At 51.2% G+C, this 18,682-nt stretch overlaps 3 protein-coding genes across 5 annotated transcripts in view; 2 read left to right on the top strand and 1 right to left on the bottom strand.

The window, feature by feature from the left end:
- Positions 1-4,624, top strand: part of doc2a (double C2 domain alpha) — a 39,669-nt gene extending 35,045 nt beyond the window's left edge. The window contains exon 11 of the mRNA XM_031893060.1: positions 223-4,624. Coding sequence (XP_031748920.1) covers positions 223-359 — 137 coding nt within the window. The 3' untranslated portion in view covers positions 360-4,624. The remainder of the gene's footprint in view (positions 1-222) is intronic.
- Positions 4,625-7,811: 3,187 nt separating this feature from the next.
- Positions 7,812-11,658, bottom strand: ino80e (INO80 complex subunit E). Of its 2 annotated transcripts, none has more exons than XM_002940772.4 (8): positions 11,550-11,658; positions 11,138-11,288; positions 10,064-10,134; positions 9,771-9,823; positions 8,857-8,932; positions 8,591-8,687; positions 8,311-8,439; positions 7,812-8,151 (listed from the first exon to the last, which is right to left on the bottom strand). In XM_002940772.4, the coding sequence occupies exons 2-8, from the start codon at positions 11,216-11,218 to the stop codon at positions 7,933-7,935; spliced, it is 726 nt and encodes a 241-aa protein (XP_002940818.2). In that variant the 5' UTR covers positions 11,219-11,288; positions 11,550-11,658; the 3' UTR covers positions 7,812-7,932. The 2 variants fall into 2 exon arrangements, with proteins under 2 accessions (XP_002940818.2, XP_004919628.1); XM_004919571.3 differs by having other exon boundaries at positions 11,368-11,551.
- Positions 11,659-11,746: 88 nt separating this feature from the next.
- On the top strand, positions 11,747-18,672 carry hirip3 (HIRA interacting protein 3). 2 transcript variants are annotated; one of them, XM_004919572.3, is made up of 7 exons: positions 11,747-11,963; positions 12,045-12,165; positions 14,703-14,826; positions 15,030-16,306; positions 16,606-16,765; positions 16,890-16,988; positions 18,359-18,672. In XM_004919572.3, the coding sequence occupies exons 1-7, from the start codon at positions 11,893-11,895 to the stop codon at positions 18,544-18,546; spliced, it is 2,040 nt and encodes a 679-aa protein (XP_004919629.2). In that variant the 5' UTR covers positions 11,747-11,892; the 3' UTR covers positions 18,547-18,672. The 2 variants fall into 2 exon arrangements, with proteins under 2 accessions (XP_004919629.2, XP_002940819.3); XM_002940773.5 differs by having other exon boundaries at positions 11,753-11,963; positions 14,706-14,826.
- Positions 18,673-18,682: the final 10 nt, after the last annotated feature.

An 18,682-nucleotide genomic window follows, 5' to 3' on the forward strand; every position in this document is an offset into this window, starting at 1 on the left:
TTTTATTATTACAGAGAAAAGGGAATCATTTAACCATTAAATAAACCCAATAGGGCTGTTCTGCCCCAATAAGGGGTAATTATATCTTAGTTGGGATCAAGTACAGGTACTGTTTTATTATTACAGAGAAAAGGGAATCATAATAACAATAACTTTTTGGTATTATATTGCATTTATACGGCTAGTGAATTATTACTAATGGGCTCTCCTCTTGCCCCACAGGGGGTGTGACCTTCGGAATGAGCTCCAAGGGCGAGTGTTTAAAGCACTGGATGGAATGTCTCTCTACCCCCAATAAGAGGACTGAACACTGGCACACACTAACCAATGAGCTTCCAGGATCGACTTACGCCGACTGAGCAACGCCTCCAACCGACCGGAGAACAGAGCTAAAGAACAACCAATCAGAATCAAGGAGGGACAGAGGCGACCCACGCTCACCCACGTCACAGAAAGTATAAAATATCCAGAATTTGGGCTCATTGCCTGGTACCGGCGCCAGGGATCCATGAGGCTATTAAATCCTTCATTCAGCTTCCATAGAATCACACACCCCGACACCAACATGGTTTTCTATTGATCCCCGGAAGCCATTTTGTATTTTACATGGACATCTCAGGTGATGGAACTGAGCGCGACTGATCTTGTCTGCCCATTAACCCTTGCTATGCCGGGTATCCATGCTGCTTTAAAAGCCTATTATGGGTAATCTTCTCATCCTATTAACTGTACAGCAGCCCCTTCCTACGCACTGCGTCCCATTGGCTCGATGTCTGTCCAACCTTTATCCCCCCCAAAGCCCCAGCATCCCTTCTGGGAGTTTAACAGCTGGGGCCCATAGATACACCCAGTACATTAGGACTCCATAATAACAATCTGATGCGCAGCGTATCCTTGCACTTCTACAAGCCGAGCCCTGATAGGCTCATTATACAGGGGGCTCAGGGGTACTTGCAGTTTGCCATTCGGCGGCCATAGGCAGCTGCTTGTGGTATTTATAGCCTGTCTTACCCCTGTAATTTTTCCATTTAGGAGATAGCCATAGCAGGCCACGGGCTAGCTGCTGCAAAACTTCAACTCCCAGCATGCTGAGCGGGGCATGTACAGTGGAGCTGGAGCTTCCAGTCAGCTGGAGCCCTGAAGTTTACCTGTCCCTGCCCTAAAGAACCTAAAAAGGGAAGAGTAACAAGTGTTAAGTTTGCCCCAGGTGTAATAACCAATTGCAGCCAATCAGATTTAAGCAAATTCTAACTGCTCATTGGCTGCACTGAGTTCCCACCTCAATAGCAAACTGTACGCAACGTTTGACCCTTAATTTCAGTATTCGTCTGAACCCCCAAATCCCTGGGTATCGGCCGATTACTGAACCAAACCCGAACCCAGAAGCGGAAAGTGGCGTAAATGAAGGGAAAATTCATAGGGTTCGGACTCCATCCACCCAGGCTCTTGGATTCGGCCGACCCGTTAAAAATTCGACCAAATCCCCAACTGAATTCGAGATTCGGCACATTTATGTTTTGTTTCCCTACTAATAAGAGCTCATTTACTACAATGGGGGCAGGGTGCAAATTGCAAAGCGCCATGGTTTTTTTTTTGCCCCTCTCAAATGCAACTCAGCACCATTGTTAACGGAGTTCAAACAGTTGCCCACAAGAGCTGTTGGGTGCCAGGCGTGTATGTGGGTGCCAGGCGCGTATATGTGGGTGCCAGGCGCGTATATGTGGGTGCCAGGCGCATATGTGGGTTGCCCATAGATCCACATATAATCCCCTTACTTGCGCACTAATCATGGCATGTATGTGCTTCGCCAGCCATGCTATTAACAGTACAAGTGGTGCCAATGGCACCGCTGACGGGGCAAGTGCTATGTGACTGGCACCCCGCGAGCGCTGCTAAGTCTGTATTATACACCAGCTTCAAACCCTATTCCCTGCCGATAACCTTCCCACATGGAGCCTCCGCACTATGCACACATGCGCCCCCTACTGTCAGACAAGTGGGCGTGCCAAACGCAAAATCTCGCCCTTGGTTTACAATTAGCCACAAATAATAAGGAACTGCTCGCAATTTGTTTCTGTTGCCAAGCAACGGATCCCCCCTTCCAAAATGCTCATCATCTAACTCTGTATGCAGAAGAGATTTCCCCGATTGGCTAGTCTCGAAGCTTGCCATTGGTGGGCTGATCACTGGAGGGGTTACATCTCCAAGCGGTGCCAACTGGGCTCAGGTCTTTCCCTGCTGCACTTGCATCTCAATAAGGCTTTTTTTTCCCGGGGCCCCTTGTACCCCATGCATACAAGGAATTCATGTGCGGCTAATCCGTTCAGATACAGTATGCCTGGCTGCACAGAAACAAGTGCAGGCTGCAGCATGAATGTAGCTGGCTAATTGGCTGTGCAGGACAGGGGTTCAAGGGGCCAGGCTGTTCCTTTATGCACAAACTTGTGCTGTTTTTGCACTTTGGCACAAAGACCCCCAGTGACCTACTCATGCTAAACTAACATGTCCCCCCATTCTATTTTGTTGCTGTTTTCTGTACTTTTTGTACTTCCATAATAAGTGTATTTAATACATGAACGTTACCCCTGCTCAGTAAGTACCCATTAGTGTGTGGTGGCCCAACTGGCACGTAGCTGGGTACCTTACCTACTGCCAAAGTGTAAAAACCTACCTTTTCAATTATAAATGGCCCCGGGGCTTTTGCTTCCTGCCCCTGTGGCCCTGACACACACACACAGCTATGCACACTCATTATGGGCTATGCACACACACTGGACACACTCACTATTTGCACGTTTTTTTTCCCAATGTTTTGTGACTTCTTGTTTTGTATATTTGGGGAATGTGACTTGTTTTCTATACGGGAGATGCATCGGTGCTCGAAATTTGCACGTAGGCACTGCGGTTATGCAATGTTTGTGTCTCTTTTGTAACTTTATTACTTCTTGTTTATGGTTTGAATGCACTGCCACATCTGCCCGGGGGAAAGGGGGGCGGCAGGACAATCGCCAGCAGCGATAAGGTGCCCCCTTGGGAAAGATTTTATACACCATCCAATCAGAGTCCTTATGTGAGAGAAGGCACACTTGTTGGGCAGGTAGCGTGATTTGTTACAGTGTCTCTAGATATTTGGTGAGGAGTATAATGTGCTGCGGGGGTCTCAATGAACTGAGAGGTATGTGCTGCTGGGGTCTCTAGATAAACTGAGAGGTATGTATAATGTGCTGCAGGGATCTCTAGTTATATATAGAGAGAGGAGTGTTATGTGCTGAGGGGGTCTCTAGATGAACTGAAAGGAGTGTTATGTGCTGCAGGGGTCTCTAGTTATACAGAGAGGAGTGTTATGTGCTGCGGGGGTCTCTAGATGAACTGAGAGGTATGTGTTATCTGCTGCAGGGATCTCTAGTTATATAGAGAGGAGTGTTATGTGCTGCAGGGGTCTCTAGTTATACAGGGAGGAATATAATGTGCTGCAGGGGTCTCTAGATAACCTAAGAGGTATGTGTTATGTTCTGCAAGGGTCTCTTGTAATACAAAGAGGAGTGTTATGTGCTGCAGGGGTCTCTAGTTATACAGAGAGGAGTGTTATGTGCTGCAGGGGTCTCTAGATAAAATAAGAGGTATGTGTTATGTGCTGCAGGGGTCTCTAGTTATACAGAGATGAGTGTTATGTGCTGCAGGGGTCTCTAGTTATACAGGGAGGAATATAATGTGCTGCAGGGGTCTCTAGTTATAAAAAGAATGATCTGCTGCAGGGGTCTGTAGTTGAACACAGAGGAGTGTGATGTGCTGTAAGTGGCTCTCACTATACAGTGAATAGAATGCTGCACTACAGCAGTCTCTTGCTAGACTGTAAGTACTGAGATTTGCCTTGGGTGTCTCTAGCCAGACAGAGAGGGGCTGTTATGGTCTGTGTGTGGATCTGTAGTACCAAGAAATGTCACGGCGAGTCTGTATCTCAATGGACTGTGACCCAATCTGTCTGCATCTGTACAGTCACACAGATCATTGCGCTTGGATCTAGGAAAGCAGAGATACATTTAAAGTCTATATAGCAACGCATATATGTGCGGGGGGGGCAGCGCTGGCACTGGGGAGTCTCTAGGATCCCAGTTACACGGTGACATTCAGGAAGAGATAGAATGTTTCAGTTATTGGACCACAATGTTGCTGAATGGTCTCACTGGTTTGTCAGAACTGGTAAGAGGATGGTGTATAAACTTTCCCAACGCCTATTGCTGGTCTCCAAGGGGCAGACGGGTGCCCAAGCGGGGCAGTTGGAGTGCTGAACAGTACAAATATGGGATGGTCCATATGCAGGAAGGGGGGGGGGGTAGTTGATGGCGGAAGGAATGCTCTGGGGCCTTGTGTATCTCAAGATGAAGTTATCAGTCAATGTTGAAGCATGATGTGTCTCTAAAGAGAAAGGCCTTCCCATGAACATTGGGTGCCCCCAGGTTACAGCAGTAAGGCTGGGGGGGGTTGCAACGCAGGAAGTGCCCTGTCTGTGCTTTTTCTGTTTGTGCAATGTGAGGGGTGGGCTGTGAGGGAGGCTGCTCACCCTGTAACTGCATGTTCCAGCCTCCTCTCGACTACTGCACTCAATAAAGGCAAAATGACCTCAGCCATGTGTCTGTGCAATGTTGGTCCCTCTGGGCTACCGTAGCCACAATAAATTTACTGCATAACAGGATAGAAAAGGCAAGTAGAAAATACTTTCTGATACCAAAGGTCTGACATTCTGAGCTCTCTGTTTTGGGGGTCACTGCTCCAGACTCCCTTGTGTAGCAGCTGTATGAAATGGCCCCACACAACGTGCAGGTAGCAGCAGCCAATGGCATAGCAATTACATTTAAAAGGGAAATAAAAAGGTCTTGCCAGTGCCTCCCTGCCCATGGGTACAGGTTACAATGAGAGTCAATATCCCACCTATAAAGATGGGCATACATAAACTGGAAGATCCTGTTGGTGAGGCTGCCAAAGGAGCAGATGTTTGTCCCATTTGGCCACCTATTGGGCTGATCCCTTGCCCACTTGGACCTCTGGCCAAACACTGCATAATTCCTCAGGCCTATGGAGACCCAGCAGGGAAGAACACCAAGATGCCCATGCAATCTACGTCCAATGGAATTTTCTAACCTGATCAATAGATATTTCCTTGGGCGGGACATTAGAAAGGTCTCATACAAGGGCCAATCAGCTGCTTGCTTGGCATGGAGGGTCTAAATTGGCAGCTTTTATTGGCCCTTGTATAGCCACCTAAATAAGGAGCCCAGTATGTATGGGGGCATGGAGCTCAGGCTTATGCTTTAGGGAAGCTCTGCCATCTATTGATACGCGGGGAAGGGGGATCCTGGGAATTGTAATACAGGTATAGGGGGATAAGGGGGTCTTTCTGTAATTTGGATCTCCATACCTTAAGTCTACTAAAAAATTAATAAAACATTAACTTAACCCAATAGGGCTGTTCTGCCCCCAATAAGGGGTAATTATATCTTAGTTGGGATCAAGTACAGGTACTGTTTTATTATTTCAGAGAAAAGGGAATCATTTAACCATTAAATAAACCCAATAGGGCTGTTCTGCCCCAATAAGGGGTAATTATATCTTAGTTGGGATCAAGTACAGGTACTGTTTTATTATTACAGAGAAAAGGGAATCATTTAACCATGAAATAAACCCAATAGGGCTGTTCTGCCCCCAATAAGGGGTAATTATATCTTAGTTGGGATCAAGTACAGGTACTGTTTTATTATTACAGAGAAAGGGGAATCATTTAACCATTAAATAAACCCAATAGGGCTGTTCTGCCCCCAATAAGGGGTAATTATATCTTAGTTGGGATCAAGTACAGGTACTGTTTTAGTATTACAGAGAAAATGGAATCATTTAACCATGAAATAAACCCAATAGGGCTGTTCTGCCCCCAATAAGGGGTAATTATATCTTAGTTGGGATCAAGTACAGGTACTGTTTTATTATTACAGAGAAAAGGGAAATCAGTTTTAAAATTCTGAATTATTTGATTAAAATGGAGTCTATGGGAGACGGGCTATCCGTAATTCGGAGCTTTCTGGATAACGGGTTTCCAGGTAAGGCATCCCATACCTGTACAACAATGGCTGCCACGCCCTAGGCAGGACAGTCTTGCTTTAAATAAACCAGAATGGAGGGCGCTATGAGGAGCACACGGTTAACATGCAGAGGGAAGAAGCCTACGCTGGCGAGTGAGTAATGAAAGTGACCTTTAAACCGCCAACGTGATCAAACTCCCTTATCTGGTTCCTGAAACGCTGCCATTAACATCCCGGATCGAATCACAGAAGGTCAAACCACCCTTCCCCTGATGTTACGCCTAATTGCGATATTTAAATAGCGAGAGACCCGCAGGGCTGGCTCTGGGGCTCGGGATTGGGCCAAAGCCACGGGGTTTAATGGGCCCAAGCAGTCACAGGACTCATCCTACGAGTGATAACGTGAGCAGGAAGGCGGCCGATCGATTCTCGGTGATAATAATCCCACAAGGGCCGACGTGTTCCCTAAATAGACGCCATGCCCAGGATGTAGCACCGCACTCCGCTCTGATAATTTCCCTGGCTGCTGCCCAATGGTAATAACCATAATAATAACAATAAAGCTCTGCCCGTATCTCGTGTGTGTGCGTCTCGCTGCAGCCAGTCAATCAGAAGGCGGCTATTAGGGACGCGTTTAAATGCCACGGCGCCGCATTTGGATATGATTACTGATTGCCCCCTTTCCCAAGATCCAAACCAAACCGGCTGCAATGAGAATTTCCCATGGGCGCGGCCCATATTGGCTGCCATATTAAGGCTTGTGCTGAGCGACGGCAGAGAGGGAGATTGCTCATTAGAGCTGGGGGGGTGGGCTTGCTAGGGACAGGACTGGGCTAATGAATGTTCTATGTATTGGCGAGGCCCGGCTGAGCTTCAGCAGCACAGTTAATAGAGCTTGGGGGGCAAACATCCTTCCCAAAAGGGAAACTTCATATTAGTATTACCCTTTGGTATCAGCCACAGCACAGGGAGAAACCCCTTCCCGGGTATCACTAGGCATTCACACAGAGCTAGGGCAGCCCCCCCAAATAGAAAAAGTCATAACCAGTGCATCATCCCGGGGGGAACCCAAGGCACAAAAACCCATAGAGGTTCCAGCCAATGACGTATGACCAAGGGTTAGGGGTGTGGCCTATGGTGACTTAGTAACGGTGGGTGGGTAGGAAGCAGATTGGTGGACCTGACAGGGAACTGCAGTGAAAATTCACAATTGCAGCTGAATAACAATGACATGTATATGAAGTCAACGTTCTACCTGGGGTTCAGCCAAGATAAGGGGATACCAATGGACCACATATACTGGACAATTCTAGCAACCAACAGCTTAAATGTTTCTCTATTTCACGCCTGCACCAAGTCAAGCACCACAATCTCCCTGAATATACTGCCCGCAGCCCCAGATACCCAGAACCCCTGTCAACATCTCAATATCAGGCAGCTACACCCTAGTTATAAGCACAGTTTGGCTTCCATCTTTGGTTAGGGCAACATTCTTCTCTCTGAGGCAACAAGCCCTGTCATAGAAGAGAAGTAAAGGTAAAATCGATGAGGGGAATGAAGAAGGAAGAGGATCAATGGTTTGCAGCTGCCCCGGGCTGGTGCAGATTTCTCCTTAAGGTACAGATGAACCAGAGTGTTGGCATTTTTAGCATAGTCAGTGTTTGTCTTGGTACAAGAGCCCCATCTAGTGGTCAGTAAGGGGTAGTGCTGTTAGGAGTTACATCAAGTAGAACAGGCTTAGAGCCAATGATGCGCCTCGTATCAGCCAGACGCGTTTATTAAAAAATATTTACATGTTTAAGTTAGAAATACTGGAAACGGGCAATAGAAGAAAATAAAGTTCACCAACTGGAGGCGTTTACTCGGGAATGTCGATAACTAAATCGTCCTCTTCGTCCCCATCCGGGCCTTCATCTCCACTCCCTTCCCCACCGTCGCTGAACATCTGCTGGGGTACGGTGCTGAGGATGGTTGGCGGGGGGGTGTGCTTGGAAGAGGAGGACAGAGGCGGGAGGCTGGATGAACGAGGGCTGAAAGGGAGAACCCCACCGCAGCTGGGAGAGGAGCTGAGGGGTATCTGCCAGGGATGGAGGGTCCATAGATAAGGGGTAACAAGCAGAAAAAGAGAAAAAAGGGGGGGGGGTGGACAAATAGAAAATCCCATTAATCCCAGACATCCCTTTGTGATATGTCCACTCACACTCAGTCAGGCACACTCACACTCAAGCGCAGGTACCTTGGGCTTCTTAGGTTTAACCCCACGATTCTTCCCATCTCTCTTGGCACGTTCAGGTTTGGGGGGCGTGGAGTTTGGGAGAGGAGCCAGATATTCCGAGGGAAACGGGGTGTAAGGGGGTGAGCTCATCTGATGATGGGGGAAAAGGTGAAGGGGAGAAAATAAATCATGAGGCGGAATGAGACGGGGGGGTGGGGGGCGAAACAGAAGAGCATGGATGATAGCAAATAAAGAGAAGGAAACGGTATGTAGAACATGGGTGAGTGGGAGATGTACTTACTGCGCTGAGGTACGGGCCCCCCGCTGTGTGCAGAGACAGACCAGATGTGCAGGAGGGTGGCTGAGGGGAGGCCGAGCCGGCAGGAGGGCTTCTCTTCCTGGGAAATGGAAAGAACATTAAGTGATGACACAGCCTCCCAGCAGGGGGCGCTCAGTGCTACTAGTACCAAGGGAAGTGGGCACTCTGCATTCATACAGACTCTCATAGCCAATAGGCTGCAAGCTCTGCATCTCACCTAAGCTAGACATTAATCAGCGCTCACTCACCGCTTGGTAGGGGGGGTGCTGGGTCCGCGGCCCCCTTCTGTGTCACTGTTCTCCGACGAGGCGGTCACATCCGAGTCTGCCGTACAAGGATTCAGAGGAGAAACTGTAAGCTCTTTTGGGCAGGGCCCTCTTCCCCTCCTGTATCGGTTACTGATTGCTTTATATGTTACTCCTTGTAGAGTGTAAGCTCTTTTGGGCAGGGCTCCCTTCCCCTCCTGTATCGGTTACTGATTGCTTTATATGTTACTCCTTGTAGAGTGTAAGCTCTTTTGGGCAGGGCTCTCTTCCCCTCCTGTATCGGTTACTGATTGCTTTATATGTTACTCCTTGTAGAGTGTAAGCTCTTTTGGGCAGGGCTCTCTTCCCCTCCTGTATCGGTTACTGATTGCTTTATATGTTACTCCTTGTAGAGTGTAAGCTCTTTTGGGCAGGGCTCCCTTCCCCTCTTGTATCGGTTACTGATTGCTTTATATGTTACTCCTTGTAGAGTGTAAGCTCTTTTGGGCAGGGCTCTCTTCCCCTCCTGTATCGGTTACTGATTGCTTTATATGTTACTCCTTGTAGAGTGTAAGCTCTTTTGGGCAGGGCTCCCTTCACCTCCTGTATCGGTTACTGATTGCTTTATATGTTACTCTGTATGCCCAATGTATGTAACCCACTTATTGTACAGCACTGCGGGATATGTTGGCGCTTTATAAATAAATGTTAATGTAATGTAAAAAGAGATATAAAAAAAGCTTCTTTCATGTATGAATATATGTGATATTATGCTTTGTGGCACTGGGTCACTGAGAGTTGTAGTTCAACACTGACTGTAGGTCACATCAGAGACGACTGATAATGGATGATATAGGTATATTTATATCCCTTTAACCCCTTCCTTCACCCCTCTGTTTCCATATCTCCCTTTGTACCTGATGAGTCCTCATCCACATTCTCATACTGCAGGATTCTGTCCAATAGGAAACTGCGAGACACAGAGAGAAAGCAGTCGGGGGGGGGGGAATAGAGAGAATAGTGATGGCAGGAAGAGCACAAACATGGGGTACAATTAGCACAGCTATCATTAGGGGGTCACTTTGAAATAATGGAGGGTGACGCCCTATGTACGGAGGTTACAGGGAAAGGTAAGGAGTAAAACTAAAGTGTTGCAGTTGTATCCCAGGCCTAGGGGTGGCGCTGCAGGGCGCTGCAAGGGCAGCTGTACCTCTTGTCCCGGGAGACTTTCAGTAGTTTCCTCTGTGCTCTCCTCAGCTCCTCCTGGAAACATTCCTGCTCCTGCAAGAGACAGAAACTAGCTGTGAGAGGGCCCCCTGTTACCCTGCCCACCCCTGGCACCCAGCGCCCCGCCCACCCCTGGCACACAGCGCCCCCCCCCCCACCCCTGGCACACAGCACCCCGGCACCCCTGGCACACAGTGCCCCCCCACCCTGGCACACAGCGCCCCCCCCCACCCCTGGCACCCAGCGCCCCCCCCCACCCCTGGCACCCAGCGCCCCCCCCACCCCTGGCACACAGCACCCCGGCACCCCTGGCACACAGTGCTCCCCCCCACCCCTGGCACACAGCGCCCCCCCCCACCCCTGGCACCCAGCGCCCCCCCCCACCCCTGGCACACAGCGCCCCGCCCACCCCTGGCACACAGCACCCCGGGCACACAGCGTCCCCCCCCACCCCTGGCACACAGCACCCCTGGCACACAGTGCTCCCCCCCACCCCTGGCACCCAGCGCCCCGCCCACCCCTGGCACACAGCGCCCCCCCCCACCCCTGGCACACAGCACCCCCCCCACCCCTGGCACACAGCGCCCCCCCCCACCCCTGGCACCCCTGGCACACAGCGCCACCCCTGGCACACAGCGCCCCGCCCACCCCTGGCACACAGCACCCCGGGCACACAGCGCTCCCCCCCACCCCTGGCACCCCTGGCACACAGCGCCCCGCCCACCCCTGGCACACAGCGCCCCGCCCACCCCTGGCACACAGCGCCCCGGCAACCCTGGCACACAGCGTCCCGCCCACACCTGGCACACAGCGCCCTGGCACACAGCACCCCGCCCACCCCTGGCACACAGCGACCCGCCCACCCCTGGCACACAGCGCCCCGCCCACCCCTGGCACACAGCGCCCCGCCCACCCCTGGCACACAGCGCCCCGCCCACCCCTGGCACACAGCGCCCCGCCCACCCCTGGCACACAGCGCCCCGCCCACCCCTGGCACACAGCGCCCCGCCCACCCCTGGCACACAGCACGGCTCCCAGAAGGCCCAGTGGCACTTACATAGATGAGGAACTTGAGTTTGCGCTTGAGGTTCTTGTATTTGCGCTTATAATCCACCTCCTCGTCGGCCTGTCCGTTCATCTCTGCGCCGGAGGCACCGGCCGAGCCCCGGGGAGATTGTACCGACCAACTGTATCAATACGGGGCGTACCTGGGAATAGTAACAAGTGGGGTTATACAGGGGGGCCGTTATGTGCCGGGCACTTCCCTCATACACACCCGTTACACACCCGTTACACACGGCGGGGGCAGGGTACGGGGAGCACATTAGAGCCCTGACACCCACATTCTCGAAGGAAACAACCCTGACAACACGGTGTGTAGGAACCATGATGCCGGCCCGGCACCCGGAGTACTTTAGCCGTTGCGCCACAGTAAGAAGACACAATACTATAAGGCACCGAATACTCACACAAAATATCGACCCGCAGACGCAGAACCGGCCGAGCCAACAAGCGGGGTACCCCGGCGTCACTTCCGGCGCTATGACCCGCCCCCAGCGAGTCCGCCATTCCCCAGAGTCGAATCAGGGAGCCGGGGGACGGGTGGGAGGGGCAGGAGACAATATAAACTGGAAAGGTGAAAACTGTCATTGGCCAAGTGTGATTAGGCTCCTCCTCCCAGAACATTCAACCCATACACTTGTTAGTGCATTTTCGCGAACAGCCTCAAGCCGTGGGCGTGGTTCCAGCCTACCTGCCAATCAGAACGGAGTGGGCGGTGCTGGTGGCGTAACGCTGGCTGTAGATTAAAACATGGCGGGAGAGGGTGCTGAGGAGATGAGGCGGTTTACCCGGGAACTGTTTCAGGGCAGCCCGGATCTCAGGTGGGAGTGATGTCACTGTCCGTGTCATGGCGTCACACTCCTGGGGCGCAGTTACGTAACGGTGCTGTTTTCTCCCCGCAGTGTCCTCACCCATTCCCGGGTCCGCTCCCGGTACCTGGCCCACACCGGCCGCTCCGCACTCACTCCCCAGGAGATCAAGCAGCTCAAAGGCTTCGTGGAGGAGGAGCTGATCAGGATGCAGGTACCGGGGGCCCAACCCATTGGCTCTATAGGGGGGACCCACCCATATACATGTCACTGCCCATTGGCTCTATAGGGGGGACCCACCCATATACATGTCACTGCCCATTGGCTCTATAGGGGGGGCTGACCCATATACATGTCACTGCCCATTGGCTCTATAGGGGGGGCTGACCCATATACATGTCACTGCCCATTGGCTCTATAGGGGGGACTGACCCATATACATGTCACTGCCCATTGGCTCTATAGGGGGGACTGACCCATATACATGTCACTGCCCATTGGCTCTATAGGGGGGGCTGACCCATATACATGTCACTGCCCATTGGCTCTATAGGGGGGGCTGACCCATATACATGTCACTGCCCATTGGCTCTATAGGGGGGCTGACCCATATACATGTCACTGCCCATTGGCTCTATAGGGGGGGCTGACCCATATACATGTCACTGCCCATTGGCTCTATAGGGGGGGCTGACCCATATACATGTCACTGCCCATTGGCTCTATAGGGGGGACCCACCCATATACATGTCACTGCCCATTGGCTCTATAGGGGGGGCTGACCCATATACATGTCACTGCCCATTGGCTCTATAGGGGGGACCCACCCATATACATGTCACTGCCCATTGGCTCTATAGGGGGGACCCACCCATATACATGTCACTGCCCATTGGCTCTATAGGGGGGACCCACCCATATACATGTCACTGCCCATTGGCTCTATAGGGGGGACCCACCCATATACATGTCACTGCCCATTGGCTCTATAGGGGGGACCCACCCATATACATGTCACTGCCCATTGGCTCTATAGGGGGGACCCACCCATATACATGTCACTGCCCATTGGCTCTATAGGGGGGACCCACCCATATACATGTCACTGCCCATTGGCTCTATAGGGGGGACCCACCCATATACATGTCACTGCCCATTGGCTCTATAGGGGGGACCCACCCATATACATGTCACTGCCCATTGGCTCTATAGGGGGGGCCGACCCATATACATGTCACTGCCCATTGGCTCTATAGGGGGGGCGGACCCATATACATGTCACTGCCCATTGGCTCTATAGGGGGGGCTGACCATATACATGTCACTGCCCATTGGCTCTATAGGGGGGACCCACCCATATACATGTCACTGCCCATTGGCTCTATAGGGGGGGCCGACCCATATACATGTCACTGCCCATTGGCTCTATAGGGGGGACTGACCCATATACATGTCACTGCCCATTGGCTCTATAGGGGGGGCTGACCCATATACATGTCACTGCCCATTGGCTCTATAGGGGGGACCCACCCATATACATGCCACTGCCCATTGGCTCTATAGGGGGGACCCACCCATATACATGTCACTGCCCATTGGCTCTATAGGGGGGGCCGACCCATATACATGTCACTGCCCATTGGCTCTATAGGGGGGGCTGACCCATATACATGTCACTGCCCATTGGCTCTATAGGGGGGGCTGACCCATATACATGTCACTGCCCATTGGCTCTATAGGGGGGACCCACCCATATACATGTCACTGCCCATTGGCTCTATAGGGGGGACCCACCCATATACATGTCACTGCCCATTGGCTCTATAGGGGGGACCCACCCATATACATGTCACTGCCCATTGGCTCTATAGGGGGGACCCACCCATATACATGTCACTGCCCATTGGCTCTATAGGGGGGACTGACCCATATACATGTCACTGCCCATTGGCTCTATAGGGGGGACTGACCCATATACATGTCACTGCCATCAATGCACTTGGGCTTTGTGGGGCAACAAACAGCCCATATGCCAATGCATAGATCTTTCTAGCAGGTTTGTGGTTAATTCAGTGCTCATTATTTATTTTCTACAGTGATCTTACTGGCATGTCTGGGGTTAATGGAGTACCCATTGTCCATTTTCTGTAGTGATCATACTGGCATGTCTAGATTATGGCTAAAGAAAGATCCTATGGGTTGAGTGACTCAATACATCATTTTTTGGGGGGGGCCCTGTTGTGCCATTAGCATTAACAGCCTGTAGCTGACTGGCAGACTTATATCCCACTAGTAAGGGTAGTGCCATTGGGCAGCCTCTGCTGCACCGTTATATTGAAACTGACAAACATAATCGTCATACATGGGCCGTAGGGGATCCTCAGTCTCAGGCAATTGCACTGCCCGGGGGAAGCACTAGGGGGCGCACAAGACTGCTGAATTCTTAGGAATTGAGGACAGCTTTTCAGCCCACACAGAGTTATTGTGCAAGGTTACATATAGCCATTTGTATTACTAGCCACATTTACTAGCCACAAGCTCTGCTTTTCCTGCATTATAGGTGGCCCCAGTGCCAGCCTACATTGTGTTACTGCCGCTCCTGTTCTTTGTCAATAACCCAGGCACGTGGCTAACTATTCAGTGTTCTGTGGCCCATGGTGGGGGGGGGGGGCGGGGGGGGCAACTTGGCTGTAACTATTAACCCTTTATCCCTAGGCTTCACTCTGTAGTTAAAGGCTTGTGTTTCTGCAGCAGGAGTCGTCCAGCGACGAGGAGCCACTGATCAGGAAGGTACAGAAGAGAGGCAGAGAGATTCCTGAACCTGATAGTGAAGGGGGCAGAGAGCCCCCAGGGAAGAAACGGAAGCCCACAGAAGGTAAGGGAGACTGGGGTATGTCCCAGCTGAAGCCCACCATGAGCAGTCTCATACAGGTTCTTATGGGGTATCTGTAAATGAGCTGCTGTTCGTGGTGGTAGTACAGGGGCTCATATAGTAGCCGTGTGTTTGGCCCACTGGCCAAAGGGTCAGATTCCGTAAGGTATGACCGCCTTTATGGTAATAAGCCGCTTATATTGCAGGCCATGCTTCTGATGAGGAGGATTCTGGGATTGAACCCTTTGTGAGCGACCGCAAAAGACTGTCTGGCAGTTCCTCTGAGGCGGCAGCTGTTGAGAGACAGACTGCGAGCAGGTCGGAGAAGGAAAAGAGATCACACAGCAAGAGTAATGAGACCGAGAGTGACAGTGATTCCGAGGGGCCGAGCCCACCACGAAAGAGACCCACCAAAAAGAGTAAGGTGTCCGACAGCAGTGGCACAAAGGGAACAGTAAAGAAAAAGCCATTGGAGGAATCCAACAGTGATCCACAGGCCAAGCCAAAGTCTGGCAAACAGGGGGCTTCTGGGAAATATCAGAAAGGTGGGAGGGAGAAGAAGCCAGCAAAGAAGGGAAAGAGAGCGCCTAGCGTGGGGTCAGACAGTGAGAGTGGAACAGAAGTGACAGACACCAGGCAAAAGAAAAAGCCAAAGCAGGAGAGAGACAGTGGGAGTGAGGGAGAAAGCAAAGTAAAGAAACCTGCACAGAGGAGAAAGGAGAGCGCAAGCCCCAAGAGAGCGCCGCAAGGCAAAGAGCCAGCAAAGCGAAGGAATAAAAAAGAGACAGACAGTGAAGAAGAGAGCGATAGTGATGAGGAGGAGGCAGTCGAAATGGACTCTTCAGACAGTCCCAGTAAGAATGAGACTGGTAGCAAAAGAACAGCTGGCAAATCAAAGGGCTCGGACAGTGAGGATGAAGCAGAAGAGACAGACACCAGGCTGGAAACCGACCGTGAGAGTGAGGAAGAGAGCAAAGCTAAGAGAGCCAAGAGTGCAGGGAGCGCTACACTACAGAAAGGGGGAGAGAAGGTAAAAGCAGCGCAGAAACGGAGAAAGGCCGATAGCGAGGGAGAGAGCGATAATGGCAGGAGCCAATCTGAGAGCGAAGATGAGATGCCTAAAAAGAACTCTCCGAAGAAAGAGACAGACAGCGAGAGTGCAGAGAGCAGTGCTTCCGAGAGAGACTCCGATAGTGAGAGTGAAAAAGAGAGCGCAGGACAGAAGAAAAGGAAAGCGAATGGGCGCAAGGCCAAGTCAGATAAGGAAAGCGGCAGTGCCAAGAAAAGGAAGAGACAGCCAGACAAGAAGGAGGAGACAGACAGCGAGGATGAAGATAAGGAGAAAGGAGAAGGTGCCAAGGACAGGGAGTCTGGTGAGGAATCGGCCAATAAGAAAGAAGAACCAAACGATGGTGGAACTGAGAGCGACTCCTCTGTGGCATCTGATGGCGACAAGGAGAAAAGCAGCAAGAAGCAGAGTAAGGTGAGCTGTGCCACTCCTGTGCCCCCCCCATGCTGGGTATCCCTGTGCCCCCCCTGCCATATCTGCACTGGGGATCCCCGTGGCACCCCCCTGCCATATTCCATACCCATATGAAGTGTTATATGGTGCCTGATATGGGCTAAATATGAGCATTACCTTTAAAGGGGAACTAAAGACTTCTCACAAAGATTCTGTTTCTCAAGGAACAAGTATATCCTTAGCCTTTCCAACTGACCCTGAGCCCAAATCCTTCCCTGTATCTGAACTACACGGCCTGACTTCCATTTTATCCCCCCTAGAGTTCATCCCGGGAAGACCACCCCTCGGTGGCGCGGCTGAAGCGCTACATTGTTGCCTGCGGGGCGCGTAGGAACTACAAGAAGCTCTTCCAGGACTGCCGCTCGGTGAAATCCATGGTGCAGCTCCTGAAGAACGAGCTGGAAGAGTTGGGGGTTAAAGGTGAGGGTACGGTGGGGGGATGACTTACCTTGCTGGGGCTGGAGGTTGGGCAGAAGGGGGTGGGCACAGAGAGTGGTGGGGTGAATGGCAGCTGCTCATAAGAGGCAATGTTTGTTCCGCGCAGGGCAGCCATCACTAGCCAAGTGCCGCATTGTTAGAATGAAGAGAGAGGAGGCAGCAGAACTGGCGGAACTGGATACCAGTAACATCATTGAAACAGCTGGTAAGTTGCTGGGGGGGTAGGATTAATGGGTCAGTCTGGGGGAGCCCAGTGGGGGTCTCTGCATCCTGCCAGTGGCTGTAGGGCTCGTGCTATAACTCTCTGCATCCCTGAGGGTGTCTGGGTGCTGCTGGGGAATGGGGGGACCCTGCCTATGTACTGTATTCATTACCTGTTGGTTTCCGTGATACTTCCCCTTTATCGCAGGAGGGGGGGCAGGAGTCATGTGACAGATCCCTCGGGCTCCCCCCAGCTGTGTAGGATGTAGTCCCAGCCAGCAGAGTGAGTACTTCCCTCTGCCTCCCCTATCATCATCATCATCATCATCATTATATGCACCTTATTCATCCCATCGTCCAATCATTGTGCTGCGGGGCAAATGCCTTTCCTCTGTGTCAGATAATAGCCCCCCCTGTAATTGTACTGCACTGCCCAACCCTTCCCTAAAGTGCTGATACAGGCTGCCTCAGGGTGACTACTTAAGGACATGTTTAAAGGGTAACTGAACCCAAATAATGATATCTAAGCAGTCTTCCAATATATATATATATAGCTGGTTCTGACTGCATGTACCACTGAAGCACGTCGCAGTAGTCAGAACCAACAGTGTGGGGAATAGCACTGAAAATGCTCAACAATTGTATATTGGAAACTAACTGCTTTTTATTTTCCATTGAGGAAAATTATATTTGTTGATATTGGTTGAGTTCTAATTTTCTCTTTCACACTCGAGGCCTCGGCCGCCGGCAGTTGCAGCCGCTGACAGTTTGTTTGCCCCGTGTGTCCCTACAGAGCCTGTGCAGGGTATAAACTGGTTCCTCAGCATGTTACCTTCAGCTAATGCCTTATTTAAAGGGGAAATGACCCTGCTGAGATGTGAATATTGTACAGCTCTTTATATTCGGGGAGACAAACTCTCTCAGGGTGTCGCTCTGCAGGACCAACCGGTATTTACCGTTGTTATACATGGGTTACCATGGTTCCGTTGGGTCTGGGGAAGATAGTCACATGACCTCAGCATTGCTGGCACGCCAGTTAGGGGTGTTGCCCTCGCCCAATCTTGCCTTGTCAGTATAAAGGCTGCAGGTATCATGTGACCAACACTGGCTGCGCTCCCGGGAGTCACAGATCCGGCTGGTACCGACATACCAGGACTAAACTTCCATATATAAAGTTATTCTCATTTGTTACTGGTCGGGACAGCGGCAGAAAGTAATAATGTATCAACTGGCAGTTAGGCAGGTTATATATAGGCATTATGGTTGAACGTGATGGACGTGTGTCTCTTTTCAACCCAACTTACTATGTTACTATGTCAAATACACCATGACTAGCCCTGTGAGCTTACTCTCTTTTCCTCCCCCACCTTCCAGGCCGCACAAGGCGCCGTAACACTTGGAACCCTTACCAGAACTCCCCGTCCCGGGACTCCTCCCCCACGGGATACCGTAAGGCGGTGGCGTCGGACTCTGAGGGCGAGGAGGCCCCACCCCGGAAAAAGAAACCCATGGACTGGTCCTCCTTGAAGGGAATCATCAGCGATGATGGGGAGAGTGAGTGAGTGTGGCTCGCCCAGTGGGTGCCCGTATCCCAGCATGCCTCAGTGTTGCTCCATTCTTGTCTTTTCACCCTGTTCTACGTTATTTTTATATGTATTTTTGTAAATAAATGTTTCATGCTAAAAACACAGGATTCCG

This window comes from Xenopus tropicalis, chromosome 9, assembly GCF_000004195.4.
Source record: "Xenopus tropicalis strain Nigerian chromosome 9, UCB_Xtro_10.0, whole genome shotgun sequence".
In the NCBI taxonomy this organism is placed as follows: domain Eukaryota; kingdom Metazoa; phylum Chordata; class Amphibia; order Anura; family Pipidae; genus Xenopus; species Xenopus tropicalis.